This window comes from Glycine soja, chromosome 14, assembly GCF_004193775.1.
Source record: "Glycine soja cultivar W05 chromosome 14, ASM419377v2, whole genome shotgun sequence".
NCBI classification, from domain to species: domain Eukaryota; kingdom Viridiplantae; phylum Streptophyta; class Magnoliopsida; order Fabales; family Fabaceae; genus Glycine; species Glycine soja.
The window spans coordinates 38,402,626-38,418,254 of record NC_041015.1 but is presented as its reverse complement, the minus strand read 5'-3'; the positions used below and the strand labels follow the sequence as shown (position 1 = coordinate 38,418,254).

At 42.3% G+C, this 15,629-nt stretch overlaps 1 protein-coding gene across 1 annotated transcript; it reads right to left on the bottom strand.

Moving 5' to 3' along the window:
- Window positions 1-10,954: 10,954 nt before the first annotated feature.
- LOC114384047 lies at window positions 10,955-14,778 on the bottom strand. The gene is made up of 4 exons (XM_028343730.1): window positions 14,584-14,778; window positions 12,619-13,647; window positions 11,944-12,516; window positions 10,955-11,203 (listed from the first exon to the last, which is right to left on the bottom strand). Exons 1-4 carry the CDS (start codon window positions 14,776-14,778, stop codon window positions 10,955-10,957), a joined length of 2,046 nt encoding a protein of 681 aa, XP_028199531.1.
- Window positions 14,779-15,629: the final 851 nt, after the last annotated feature.

Genomic DNA, 15,629 nt, shown 5'->3' with positions numbered 1-15,629 from the left:
TTGAACACCCAGATGACCTCCCGGTGCGGAAGAATGACAGAACTGCAGGACTGAGTCAGTCTCATGATCTGGAATGCATCGTCTAATGACCTAATCATTGCACAATTTCCACAAGTAGGGGTCATCCCAAATAAAATGCTTAGCATCACTTTTAATTTTATCTTTCCTTAGATGCTAAGGGAGGAAAAACAAAAGCAACTAAATAATTGACAATGTTAGCAAACCAGGGAGTAGAAAGAGAATCAGAAATACATACATACATATATATATATATATTGTCATCCGGGAAATCATCCCGAATGAGTGAGTCCTCATCAGACACATGTTCGATCCGACTCAAATGATTAGCAACTAAATTTTGTGCTCCGCTCCTATCACAGATCTCCAAGTCAAACTCTTGGAGCCAGAGCATCCATTGGATCAACCTAGGCTTTGAATCAGCCTTCTGCAACAAGTACTTTAAAACTGCATGGTCAGTATAAACAATAATGCGAGTACCAAGCAAATAAGAACGAAATTTTTCAAGAGCAAAAACTATGGCTAGTAGCTCTTTCTCAGTAGTAGTATAATTCGCTTGGGCAGCATCTAAAGTCCTAGAAGCATAATATATCACCCTAGGCAATTTATCAATTTTCAGAGCAAGGACAACCCCCAATGCATAATTTGATGCATCACACATAAGCTCAAAAGGGGCTGTCCAGTCGGGTGCCTGGATGATGGGGGTGGTAGTCTGTGCTCTTTTGAGGCAATCAAAAGCCTCTTTGCATTTATCATTAAAGTCAAACTCCACCTGCTTTTGCAACAAGTTGGATAGTGGAAGGGCTACTTTGCTAAAATCTCTTATAAAACGCCTGTAGAATCCTGCATGACCAAAAAAAGTTGCACCTCTCGCACACAAGAGGGGTAAGGCAATTGTGAAATAACAGAAATTTTTGCAGGATCTACTTCAATGCCTTTATTGGAAATAATGTGGCCTAAAACTATACCTTGCTCAACCATAAAATGACATTTTTCAAAATTTAGAACAAGGTTAGTTTCAGTGCATCTATTCAAAACCTTTTCCAGACTATCCAAACAAACATCAAAAGAGGATCCATATACAGTGAAATCATCCATAAACACCTCTATGCAATTTTCTAAAAAATCACTAAAAATACTAATCATGCTCCGCTGGAAGGTACCAGGGGCATTGCACAGGCCGAAAGGAATCCTCCTATAAGCTAAAGTGTCCAAGGGGTAGGTGAATGTGGTCTTTTCCTGATCCTCAGGAGCAATAGTGATTTTCATATAACCAGAAAAACCATCAAGGAAACAGTAGTGAGATTTACTTGCCAGGCGTTCAAGCATCTGGTCAATGAATGGCAGTGAAAAATGGTCCTTTTTGGTAACCTGGTTCAGCCTCCTATAGTCGATGCATACTCTCCAACTGTTCTGCACTCGAGTAGGAATCAGCTCATCCTTCTCATTTTTGATCACGGTGAGGCCGATTTTCTTCGGGACTACCTAGACGGGACTCACCCATTGGCTGTCGAAGATAGGATAAATGATTCCAGCTTGCAAAAGCTTGGTTACCTCCTTCTTCACTACATCAAGAATCACCGGGTTGAGTCTTCTCTGTGGCTGTCTTACTGGTTTAGCCCCATATTCTAAATTTATTCGATGCATACATGTGGATGGGCTAATACCAGGAATGTCTGCCAGGGTCTAGCCTATAGCCTTCTTATGCTTCTTGAGAACTGATAACAACTTCTCCTCTTGCTCATCAACAAGGTAGGCAGATATAATTATTGGAAAACTTTTGCTATCATCCAAGTAAGCATATTTTAAATTTGATGGAAGAGGCTTCAATTCTGGTGTGGATGGCTAGATAGTGGTAGAAAGAGATGGTTTCTCAGCCTGTACCTCATAAAGAAAGTCAGAGGTATGTGTACTTCCTAAAACATGGTTAGTTCTATCCGACTCTATAAAATCAATCTCAAGAGGTAAAACATCAGCAGACATGTAATCAATATCAAATTCAGATTCACTCTCAACATCAAATTCAGACATATGATCAAGTACAAATTCAGATTCAATGCACGAAGAGTGAAAGGCATGCAGATTAGAATGAAGATCAGTCATGTAATCATCAACAATATGGTCAATTATTTCAACACGAAATACAAAAAGATCTTCAGATGGGTGTTTCATAGCATCAAGAATATTAAAATGAACAGTTATATCACCAAACTCCATAGATAGTGTGCCTGCATATACATCTATCTTAGTTCTAGCAGTTTTCATAAAAAGGTCTGCCTAGAATGATGGGAACTGATCCTTTAGAAAATCCCTCCTCCATATTTAAAATATAAAAATCAACAGGGAAAATCAGCTCACCAACTCTAACTAAGACATCCTCTATGAAACCAGCAGGATAGACAACACTTCTATTAGCTAAATGAATTACCACATCAGTTGATTGCAAAGGACCTAGAGATAGAGAATTAAAAATAGACAGAGGCATAACACTAACAGAAGCTCCTAAATCTAGCATGGCATAGTCAAACTTATTGTTCCCTATAATACAAGGTATGCTGAATGTACCTGGATCTTTACATTTTTCAGGGATTTGGGGAACAGATTTACCAATCAATGCGGAGACATTTCTGCCCATACTAATTCTTTCACTTCCTTTAAGCTTCCGCTTATTAGTGCACAACTCTTTCAAGAATTTAGCATATCTTGGAATTTGCTTTATTGCATCTAGCAGAGGTATGTTTACCTCTACTTTCCTAAATGTTTCCAAGATCTCCTTCTCTGCCTCTTCCATTTTTTTGTTGGAAATTGCTCTTGGAGGGAATGGAAGAGGGATATGCTGCTTCTCTTTAGATTCACCTGCATAGAAATTGTTAGGTAACTTACTCTTTAAATTTTTGTCATCATCTTTTTCTGGAGTAGAGTGAGGTTGGGCAGGTTCATTGGCGGATGAGGAAGATGCTACTAGTTGAGTTCCTTGACATTGCTTTCCTGACCTCAATGTAATGGCACTCACATTTTTGGGATTTTGGACAGATTGAGAAGGTAATCTATCAGAATTCTGGGACTGTTGTTGATTTAACTGTGTAGCCCACTGTCCCATCTGATTAGTTAAGCTCTGAATGGAGGCTCTGGTCTCTTGTTGAAACTGCATGTTTTGCATAGTCATTTGCCTCACAAGTTCTTCAAGGGAAGGTTGCGGAGGGGCCTCAACTGTTTGTTGTTTCTGGGGCTGTTGCTATTGTTGTTGTTGTTGTTGTTGTTGTTGTTGTTGTTGTTGTTGTTGTTGTTGCTAGATTGGTGGAGGAACGCATGGTCTGCTTGGGCCAACAACATTTTGAAAATAAGGCTGTTGTTGTTGCTGCTGTTGTGAAGGATTCGACCATCTAAGGTTGGGATGATTCCTCTATCTGGGATTGCACCTGTTGCTGGAGAGGTCATAGTTGTTCTGTTGTGGCTGATTTTACTGCTGAGGTTGAGGAGGTCTGTTGTAGATGTTTGCAGCATAAGCTTCAGGATGTTCAATTGCTTAAGATTGTTGCACAGAAGGGCAAAGGTCTGTGTGGTGGTCGGCAGAGGAGCTTAAAACAAAGAGTTTGGCGGTAGGTGCAGATTTTTGATTCATGGCCAGTTGGGTTACCAAGTTAACCAAGGCATCTAGTTTACCTTCAAGCTTCTTAGTCTCACCTGATGAAGATGAATTCGTGGCTACTTCATGCACTCCTCTAATGACAATAGCATCAATTTTGGCACTGAATTGCTGGGAGTTGGAAGCCATCTTCTCAATTAAATTTCTGGCTTCAGCAGGGGTCATGTCCCCAAGGGCTCCACCATGGGCAACATCTATCATACTTCTCTGCATGTTGCTGAGTCCTTCATAAAAATATTGGAGAAGAAGCTGCCCTGAAATCTGGTGGTGAGGGCAACTGGCACATAATTTTTTAAATCTCTCCCAGTATTCATATAGGCTCTCTCCACTGAGTTGTCTAATGCCTAAAATATCTTTTCTGATAACCGTGGTCCTGGAAGCAGGGAATATAGCCAGTCCTTTGCCACTCCTTCTAAAGAATGAGGAAAGACCTTCAGAAATATGTGATCCTCCTGGACATCTGGTGGTTTCATGGTGGAGCAGACAATATGGAATTCTTTCAGATGCTTGTGTGGGTCTTCACCTGCAAGGCCATGAAACTTTGGAAGCAAATGGATCAGTCCAGTTTTAAGAACATATGGGACATCCTCATCAGGGTATTGGATGCACAAGCTTTCGTAGGTGAAATTAGGTGCAGCCAATTCCCTTAGAGTCCTCTCACGGGGTGGAGGGTGTGCCATGTTCTCAGAATATTCAAAATCAGAATGCTCAAAACTATAATGCTCAAAATCACTAATAACAGAATGCTCAGGATGCTCAAAAGGTACTAAATGATGTCTAACTAATCTATGAAATGTCTTATCTATTTCAGGATCAAAGGGTTGTAAGTCAGATGGATTTCCTCTAGTCATACACTAAATTCAGCATGCACAACTAGTTGCCTTCTTATGCAAGTAATAGTGTAGGTTTGAACTACAACTACCATTAAATGATATCCAAATGACTTGAAATTTTGTGAGAAACCTTATAAAATGATGAGAAGATAACACAAAAAATTTCAAATGAAAATTCAAAGTCTAACTATATAAGCTAAAAATGATAAGTTAAGAAAAATAAGAGAATAATACTTGAAAAATAAAAAACTTTTGACATAATCACTTTTTTTGGACGATGGAGACCTCAACCGGCCAAAGGACGGCTCCCACGGCATAGGAAAGTTTTTTCTACCCCAAATACATATATAATAATTGCGATTCTGATAACCGGAGCAGAAGTTATGGCCGTTTGAAGTTTTAACAAAAATCAAATTTGCTACTTTTTTGGAACTTTCAAATCTGACCAAACTAAAGGCTCTAGCTATTTTTCCCACAAAATATAGATTAAAAGAAGTTACCACAAAAAATTCAGCCAAAAATAACAACTCTAGCTACTAAAACAAAAAATCCCAAATAATTCAGCAAGGGTGGTCGCTAAAATCCGTCGCTACATGATTTCCACTACTACTCTGTTTTGCCGCAAGCATAAGTGGTCGCTAAATCCATCACAAAACACTATTCACAGCAAAACACCCAAAACTGAAACAGGGGAAACGCTTAACAGAAAAACTAAAACAGAACATACACTAAACAAAATACCAAGACACTAAACAACACGAACACACACACTAACACAACACTAACAATTAAACATAAAACACGAAAGAATTAAACACTAACACGACACTAGCTATTATGAACCTTTGGACACTGCTCCCCGGCAACGATGCCAAATTTGATCGAGGCCGTACCCGAATCAAATAAATATTAAAATGTAGTAACTAGGAAGTGATCCTAGGTCGTTTCCCAACGAGCAATGATACACCAAATGTTCATAACAGATAGTAGGAAATAGTAACAAATTGGGGGGGGGGGGGTGTTTGCTTTTGTAAATTAAACGACGAGTAAAATTGAATTAGAAATTATCAGAATTAAAATACGTTGCTTCCCCTTGATTCACAAGCAAATCTCTTATCCTAGGTTGCGAGAATTTGTCCTTTATCAGTTCAACCACTTAATCCAACCCTAAATTAAATTACTAAGCGAAATTTAACATAAAGCATTCATTATGTGATTAAGCATCACACACACCAATTACTCATAAACGATCATTAAGCATGAACGTAAATTAAGCGCAGAGACAATTAATCAGCACTAAGCATGCATGAATTAATAGCAAAAAATTCAGAGTAATTAGTGAAGAGGAAAAACTGAACAAAATTTAACAGTAATAATAGAACCTCAAAGAGAACTGTGCTTGATCCTCAAGAGAAAACAACGCTGCAGACTTAGCCTTCCATTAATCAAATAGAGAACGAAATTTTATTGATAAAACTAAAAGTCTGAACTGGAATTGTAAAAAACGAAAATAAAAGAGAAAGAGAAAGAGAAGAGAGACTAAAACTAAAAACGAAAAATAGAAGAGAGAGAGGAGAGAGAGAGAAGAGAGAGAGAGAGAGCTAAACTAGAACCTTGGTGCTGTTATATAGTTTTTCAGCCCCAAAGCTTAGAAATATGTTTTAAATCCAAGCCCATAAGTAAAATCAAATCAAATCTAGATAAGATAAGATAAGATAAGATCTAGACGAAATAATATCTAGATGAGATCAAATCTAAATAATATCTAGATAAGATAAGATCTAATTTTGTAGAATAAATTAGTCTGCCCTCTTCAAGTCCAAGCCCAATTATGGATTCAAGCCCAAGCCCAATTCTAGATTCAAGCCCAATGCTTCATTAATTGCTGAAATTATATTAAAAACATCAAATTAGCTGAATGGGCCTAAATAATAAAACTGCCGCATAAATTTGACAATTAAGACTAATCAATATTTAAAATGGTGCAAAAAGGGTTAAGAAATAGGAGAAAATAATGGCACATCAAAACGTCGGGCCAAACTGAAACTGGGAATAAAATCACTTATAGTGTATAAAAACTCACATAGGTAAGTGTTTTACCTTAATTCCAAACCATAGCTGCACCATGACTTTATTTTGCACATGATTTCCTATCGAACCAAAAGATTACACGCGCGATCACGGATCAATAGGATTTTCTCGAGGGTAGTGTTTTTGGAGAGGAAACTGGGTGTTTCGGTCTTTTCCTCTTTGTTTATGTGGGGCAGGACATCGCCAGTTGGGAGCGACCTTGAATGACAATCACAAAGGAAGAACCACTTCGAAATTGGTTTTCCCTTTGTCGGCGGTCATTTACCTCGCCGAAAATTTATCTGGTCCGAAGACCTTCTGTTCTCTTTCTTGGTTTCCTTTATTGATCGGGAATTATTCTGTTTTCCTCTGATCTTTTCCTTTTTACTTTCTTCCGATCTTTGATCAGGAACCCTTCTTTTCCTTTTCTTTTCTTTCTTTTCATTTCTTCCTTTTCTTTCTTTTCATTTCTTTCTCTTTTTTTTTTCTTCCAATCTTTGATTGGGAATTCGGGGTTTAGCATTCGTTATTCGCTTTCCCTTGAGGAGATTCTGCTGTCCTCTTCTTCGGGGGAAAGGATGAGGATTCTCTTCATGGGCCATGGTTCAAGGTAGCTTAAGGTTATGTCTCAACATGGTCTTTTCATTGTGCGTGCCCGATTTTGATATTTGGGGGCAAAACAAATTAATGTGTCAGGGTGTCGGTTTTGGGTTAAACTCCCATATTATTTCCACGAGGTGTGCGTAACAATGATGATTTGGAAACAACGCACAAAATTAGTCATGCATACAGCTAGGTGGGTACTCAAGCATCCAGCTTATGGCATTATGATACTAAGGCTTGGTATTGACGCAAGTAGACCCAACGTTTCCAAATTATGTTCTTTCATTGGTTCAACGAATCCATCCATTCTTATCTCGGTTATTTTGAAAAATATACTCTTAGCGTCAATTTCTTGTTTCCAAAAGATATGTTTGCTCTCTACGAATGATTTGTGCTTCCTATGACCATAACATGCCGACCTTCGAGGTCTTTCTTTCTTTTTTCTTTTTGTTTAATTTTTTCTTATACATGTTTGCAAAAAACTATACATCCATTGCTATCTATGAGAATTTTTTTTTCTTTTTTTCTCTGTACACCTACGTTCCTATACACGAAAAAAAACTTTTTTTTTCTCTATATACACACGCATTGAAAAAATCTTTCTCTCTATACCGACATGGTCTATATAAAATCTCTATTCCTTTTCAAAGATTTCTTTTCCCCTTTTCAATATACACTCATTGTTTATATAAAAATTTCCTTTATATACACTCATTGCTTATATACAAGAATTTCTTTTCACACATTGTTTATATACAAAAATTTCTTTTCTTTTCTTTATATACAGATATGACATTTTGTTCACAACGTCTCTTTCTTTCTCTATTCTTGGCGTTATTACGACGTTTGTTCGTTTTATTTTAGGATGACGTTCCTAAACGAAAACTCTACACGGTTCCGGAATTTCAACAAATATTATCGACAATAACGAAATAAGCACTAACGCAACAATCCAAACAAAATGTATGCACAAAACAAATGACAATCGAAAAAAAAAACAACAAAAACAAACGTTAGTCCCTCAAGTGATGGAAACAAGATAACATACAAATGATAAATGATGAAACATAAAAATGAAAAGAATACGAATCTGGGGATCCCACGGTCATGTGGCTTCGCTCCCTCCCAAGAAATCGAACAAGTCAGTCATATCCTCGTCCATGCGGGGTTCATCCATCCCACTGGGGGATCCTACAGGCTCCTCCCCGACCTGGGCATCGGGCCAGTCTCCAGGCCATGCGACCTTAGCCGCAAACTGCTCCGGGGTAGGGCATACAAAAGGGGTGGAACCCTGCCTCTGCTGACTGTGGTTGACCCGGTAGAGATACTCGTGTATCTGCACCTGTTCGCGGTGGTTGGCCGCCTGCTGGCGAACCAAATGCTGTAGATACCGCTCCACGCCCAGCGGCTCAGCCAGATCAGCCTGCCGAGGTGGTGGCGGTGCACCCACGCCCTGAGGTGCGTTACCCTGTGCCTGCCTAGGCGTGCAATACTTCTCAATGAAGGCTCGGGTGATCGGTGGTCGGATTACTTTGCTGGGGGTGACCTGAGCTTCGAAGGATTGGCAGAGGCCTGTGATCAGAGCCGGAAACCCCAAGGCCCTATTGGACTTTTCTGGGTCCAACGAGTGCCTAGTAGGCGCCATTCCTGCAAATAAATAAATGGCATCAGTAATCACCTGGGCCACGTGGATGCTCATCCGTGTCAGGATGGCATACACCAATTGGCACCTAGCGATTCGTCCCGTGAGGGCCGGTTTCTCAAAGATGTATTTCACGGGATCCATTTTGGAAATAAGCCAAGTGGTATGACTAAGCATGTACTGCCTAAGACGATGTGACGCCCATACCCAGGCGCAACACGTCCTTTCCAACATTGAGTAATTCATCTCACAGGTGGTAAACTTCTTGCTTAAATAGTAAATGGCTTGTTCCTTCTTCCCAGAGTCATCGTGCTGACCAAACACGCATCCCATAGACTCATCTAACACAGTCATGTACAAGAAAATAGGTCTTCCTATTACAGGCAGCATGAGCACCGGGGGATTCACGAGGCTCTGTTTGATTTTTTTGAAGGCCTCTTGGCAGTCGTTATTCCACAGGACCGCCTGGTTTTTACGCAAGAGTTTGAAGATGGGCTCGCAGGTAGGGGTGAGTTGCGAGATAAATCTCGCGATGTAATTCAACCTGCCTAGAAAACCTTGAACCTGCTTCTCTGTGCGTGGCTCTGGCATTTCAAGAATGGCCTTCACTTTCTCAGGATCTATTTCTATCCCTTTTTGGCTCACGATAAAACCCAACAACTTGCCTGACTTTACCCCGAAGGTGCACTTAGCGGGGTTTAGTTTCAGTTGGTACTTCCACAACCTTCCAAACAGCTTACATAGATTGATGAGGTGTTCATCCTCGGTCCGAGATTTGGCAATCATGTCATCTACGTAGACTTCTATCTCTTTATGCATCATGTCATTGAATAAGGCTACCATGGCACGTTGATAGGTTGCCCCAGCATTTTTTAGGCCGAATGACATCACTTTGTAGCAGAATGTTCCCCATAGGGTGATGAAAGTGGTCTTCTCCACGTCTTCGGGTGCCATTTTTATCTGGTTATACCCTGAGAAACCATCCACGAATGAGAAGAGGGCGAACTTAGCTATATTATCTACTAGTATATCAATGTGTGGTAAGGGGAAATTGTCTTTAGGACTGGCTCGGTTTAAATCCCGATAGTCTATGCACATTCGCACTTTGCCATCCTTTTTTGGGACAGGCACAATGTTGGCTACCCACACAGGGTATCGAGCCACAGCCAAGAAATCCGCATCGAACTGCTTTCTCACTTCTTCTTTAATTTACAAAGACATTTCGGGTCTCATCCTTCGTAATTTTTGCTTAATAGGGGAACACCCAGGGTTAAATGGCAACCTATGCTGCACAATGTCGAGGTCTAGTCCTAGCATGTCTTGGTACGACCATGCGAAGATGTCTTGATATTCTTCAAGAAGGGTTATCAAATCTTGGCGGATAGGTGCGGTCATACCGGTCTCTACCTTCACTTCTTTCTTTCCCTCTCCGGCCTCTAAGTCTATTAGTTCGGCTTCCTCTTGGTGAGGCTTCATTTCGCGTTCTTCCTGAGCAATCAACCTCTCCAACTCTGGTGAAAGGATATCCTCTTCCTCGTCTTCGTTTATTGTTTGACTTACTTCTCGGTCAAAATCGATTATCAAGCCCTCATTGTTAGAATCCTCAAAGGATCGATCCTTACATCTATACCATTCAAGACAAAAACAAAAACATGCAAAATGATATGAGAAAAGGTGGAATCGCAAGAACAGATGAAACAAGATCTCTTTGTATTAATAAGATAGGTTTCAACAAAACAAAAGAGAAAGGAATCTATAGCCTAAAATTACATTGAATCGGCGGTATAGACTTCCGACTGGCTCGTCATGTGCCAATTCCCCAGTTGGAAATTGGGATGGCACGGTTGCACGAAACTCGACAGATCTTGTGGAGCTTCTCCTCCTATTGCCGCCACCTCTTCCTCGAACATTATCCCGGCACTTGTGAAACACTGGCTAACATGACCGGGCCATGCTCTATCTGTCCGGAGTCTTGACGGTGCATTCCTTCTTCCAGATTTCCTGGGCTTATACCCCAACCCATATTTGTGCGGGTTGCCCCTAATGTCAACCACATCGACATTCCCGTGACTGTTCTTGCCCAAACCCATTCCAGGCTCATAACCGTGTCTGAGCATTACCCGTGCCACCATCAGGGCTGCATTAGAGAAACAAGGTAGCAATGGGCTTGTTTCCACGGAGGCTTAACTTACCACCTCGAAAGATTGGAAAGCTGTTTCCAATGATTCCTCCGCTGCCTCTACATATGGTGTCGAGGAGGGGCAGCTTACCAACATATCTTCTTCGCCCGACACTATCACTAAGAGTCCACCAACTGCGAATTTCAGTTTCTGGTGAAGCGTCGAGGGGACCACCCCTAGCGCGTGGATCCATAGCCTCCCCAAAAGGCAGCTGTAGGCGAGATTTATGTACATCACTTGGAAAACCACATTGCAAGTGTGGGGGCCTATTTGAATGGGGATGTCAATTTCCCCCATCACCTCCCGCCGACTACCGTCGAAAGCTCGTACTACCATCAAACTCGGTTTTAGATGTGATGCATTAAAAGGAAGCTTCTCCAAGGTGGTCTTTGGCATCACATTTAAACTTGAACCATTATCGATGAGTACTTTAGCGACGACATGGTCCCTGCATCTGACAGACACATGTAGAGCTTTGTTGTGCCCTCTCCCCTCAACTAGAATCTCCTCCTCCGCGAACGCGAGGTAGTTATTGGCAGTTATGTGATTAACAATGCCTTCAAAGCCCTCGATTGAGATGTCGTGTGCTACATGGGCTTCGTTGAGGACCTTGACTAATAGTGCACGATGAGGCTCGGAGCTCATGAGCAGTTCAAGAAAGGAGATCCTTGCCGGAGTTTTATTCAATTGCTTAACCACTTTAAACTCACTTTGTTGGATGAGACGAAGAAACTCGTGAGCCTCCTCCAAGGTCACCGCCCTTCCTTGGAGATCTTCCTTCTTTTTAGCCCCCTTTACTACCGGGGGATCCACTTCTTTTGAGGGGGTGGCCGCACCTAAAGACTCTTGGGTCATGGGTGCTTTCCCCTTGGAGGGCAGTTCCGTTGGGTGAGGGGGAGCAAACACCCGGCCACTGCGGGTTACGCCACTAAGGCCGGTAATGTTGGTCACCTTGGCTGACAAGGAGTCAACCTCGGTTGCAGCCCCTTTTCCAATAACGGGAGGGGTATACCTCCATGGGACGGCCTTATTGCTTTGATAGGAAAAGGGCGTTGGCTTGGGCACTGCCGAGGGGTATTCAGACCTAGGGTTGGTCGTATTCCTAGTGAAACGTATCACTAGGGGTTTGGGGGTTGGGGGAGCTTTCCTTTCTGCCGATTGCATGCAAATCTGCGGCTCTTCTCTACCTCTCTCGGACACTTCGAGCTGCCCCCTGTCCATGAGCCGTTGAAGTAGCTCCTCCACCACAGGGCATGTTTCCATGTCGTGCAATTCCCCGAGATGAAACAGACATTCGTCTCTTTTTCCTCCGCCACGAGAGACCATGCATGCTGCTTGCAGCGACTGGTAGATGAATCTTTTGGATGCGGCCACACCTTCTAATCTCTTTGACCTTGACGGCCTATCCTCTTCAATGGCATTCACGCTAGCTCCTCCATGACTGGCTAGCGGATTGGTCTTAACGTTGGGGCCCTCTTCTTGAAATGATAGCCAGTCGACATTTATTAGGTGTTGCACCTTATACTTGAATGGCAAGCAAGAATCAATGTTGTGCCCGGGGGCTCCACTATGGTATGTGCACGTGGCATTTGAGTTGTACCACTTGGGGTATGGCAGCTAGAAGACCTTTCCGGGTATGGCCACCACCAAATGGTTTTCCAACAATGAGGGCCATATCTCGGAATATGCCATGGGAATAGGAGAGAACTGCTCTCTCTGGGCCGGGAGGGGGGGGGGGGGCGGGGGGCATTGCAGATTGTCATAGCTCGTGCCAAGAGTCGCATTAATTGCCAGCCGGGGTGTGGCTAGAGCCGCGTGTTGTGCAGGCGCCTTTTCTGTTGTGGCAGGCCCTTTTACTTGAGCTAGGAGGGAACTTCCGGCTTGGATCGAGAAGTTCGGGTGGTTGTGTTGGTATGAGCTTTGAGCATTTTGGGGCATTTTGATCCACGTTGGGGCGGTGGTGACCGCGTGGGTATCCCCTTCCTTTTTCTGTGTGCCCACCACTAGGGCTCTTCTATTGCTGTTGGGGCTAGCGTTGGAGGCGTATTCAAACTTGCCTTTCCTCAGCCCCGACTCGATTCTTTCTCCAGCAAAGACAAGGTCTGCAAAGTTGGCCGGCATATATCCTATCAGCTTCTCGTAGTAGAATGTATGCAGTGTATCTACCATGATCGTGATCATTTCCCTCTCAGTCATGGGTGGGATGACTTGGGCTGCTAGGTCTCTCCACTTTTGAGCATATTCCTTGATGGATTCATGTTCCCGTTTGCTCATACTCTGAAGTTGGTTCCGATTGGGAGCCATATCTGTGTTGTATTGGTACTGCCTAATGAAGACAGTTGCCAAGTCTTTCCACGATCGGACTTGAGAGGCTTCTAGATTTGTGTACCACGCCACTGTCGCTCTAGCTAAGCTGTCTTGAAAGAAGTGCATTAACAAATTTTCATCCATGGAATATGCCCCCATCCTTCGGCAATACATCTGAAGATGACTCTTTGGACATGTCGTCCCTTTGTATTTGTCGAAATCTGGTACCTTAAACTTGGGAGGAATGATGATGTCGGGTACCAGACATAGATCGGCTATATCCGAGAAAGGATAGTTGCCGAGGCCTTCCACTGCTCTCAACCTCTCTTCAAGCAGATCGATCTTTCCCTTATCTTTTGAAAGGGGAACGGGTTCGCGGATTGAGACAGGGCATGGCGGATTATGTTTGGCTGGGGCAACTCATGGGGGGCCGGTTGCCTTGGGGGAAGCAGAGGGCCTAAATGAGCATCCCCTTCGTCATCTTCCTCCAGAGGGTAGTCGGCATGAGCAGGGAGTTGCCCCTCGAAGGTAGGGGCTTGGCTCAAGTTGTCTGGAGCGGTACGGGGAGTGAAGTCTGAAGGCAAGCCATAAGGGTAGGCTTGAGGACTATACCTCCGATTGAAGCCTGTCGTGCTTCTGTCCTGACCCGATTTCATCGCGGGCTGTAGTACCGGCTCCGCTTCCCTAGTTGTGTTGGTAGCGGCCGCAGTAGCATTGTCTTCTATTGATTTTTGAATTTTTAGCATGGCTTCCATCATAGAAGCCATCTGATCTTTTAAAGCCGACATTTCGGCCTTCATCTATTCTTGCACTCCCTCTTCGTTACCCATCTTACTTTTGGATCGGGTGTTATAGGGGTGCCTTTGCGCTTTTTTAGTTATGGTGAGTTTCCTGAAGAAACAAACAGTGGTGAGCATGCCACCAGATCATGAATGTGTATGCTAATGAAAGATCAGAGCACTTAGATCCACCTCAAGACCCTTTTTAGACAACATGACGAGTTTCAGAACTTCTCTTTTTATAAAAATGGAACAAAAGCTTTCATCTAGCCAAGATTTCACAAAAGTGTTACAACAGACCCTAGCGGTTTCTAATTATATGGGCCATTAAATCTATCATGTGTTGACAATAATTGATTAGCCCATGAATTTCCTCTGGGGCTGAACACACTTCGGCCATGGCCCTTGCTTTGGCTAGTAGTCGTGGGAGGTCTTGACATCCATTTAAGGTCAAGGCGAACCTATCCATCGACATGGTCGCTTCTTGATGCCATGCATCAATCACCCTCCCTCTTGCCTCCTTCTCGGAGTATGCTTGTGCGAAGTCCTCTACTAGCTTTTGCTCATGAGCCAAAGATTGGTTTAGCTCCTCTTTGTACTGCCCTATTATAGCTAGCATGTTTTGCTCCGTGGCTTCTATGTGCTGGGCCAAACTCCTCTTGGATCTTGAGCAAGCAACTAACTCCTCTTTTAGGACCATGCATAGTTCTTTCAAAAGGGGCGAATCAAGTGACTTTTTTTTTTTACTTGGAAGGTGGTCATTTGGCGTTGGACCTTAAAATGATCCATTTTACTTGGTGAGAAAAGCTAAGGCGTTGGACCTCTAACCATCTCACGAGGTCGACAAAAGCAGGGCTTTTGCTCCTACGTATCCTCCATCGAAGAGGAAATCAGACCTGTGTAGTTCTCGCAAAAGCCGTAAAGTTACATGCTGATTTTATGCTTTTGAACTGTCCATGTTAACCGATAAAAGCAAAGAGGACCGTTTAAGGCGTTGGACCTTAAAACGGGTTTTAAGTGATTTTTATGGACAAAGCTTGATTTGTGAGTTAATTTTAGTCTTAGTTTCACTTTGGTTATTAGTCAATTCATTCAAGGAAACTTCCAAAGAAAAACGTCAGATTGATTTTTTTTGATTATTTTATTCAAAGATATTTTGATTATTTTATTATTATTTTGCTTTTTTTGGTTTAACCGAGGTTACAATGTAAATGATCGGTTAGATTTTGTTTTAACAGTGATTAAACGAGATTACAACGCAAATGATCGATTGAAATTCATTTTATCATTTATTAGGCGAGATAACGACTTAAATGATCGGTTAAAGCTTGTTAAAAACGGAAGAAAATAAAACCGAAAATGAACGAAATGAAGACGAAAGCTAAAAAACAAGAAAGGAATTAAAAGTCTCGGATTCGAAAACTTACCTGTTGAAGAACGAAGAACGAACGAAGAACGAATGAAGAACGACGAAAAACCTTCACGGATTCGCTCACGGAAACATCTCGGAAACGTTACGGAAGCACCTCGGCTTGGATTTTCTTCACGGAA

Coding starts and splice junctions, on each gene's coding strand:
- LOC114384047 (XM_028343730.1), bottom strand. CDS start 14,778: ATGGTCCTAAAAGAGGAGTTAGTTGCTTGCTCAAGATCCAAGAGGAGT. Junction 13,648..14,583: donor AGAAGGAGGCAAGAGGGAGG/GTGATTGATGCA, acceptor TCAAAAGATAAG/GGAAAGATCGATCTGCTTGA. Junction 12,517..12,618: donor TGGTGGCCATACCCGGAAAG/GTCTTCTAGCTG, acceptor TTGCCATTCAAG/TATAAGGTGCAACACCTAAT.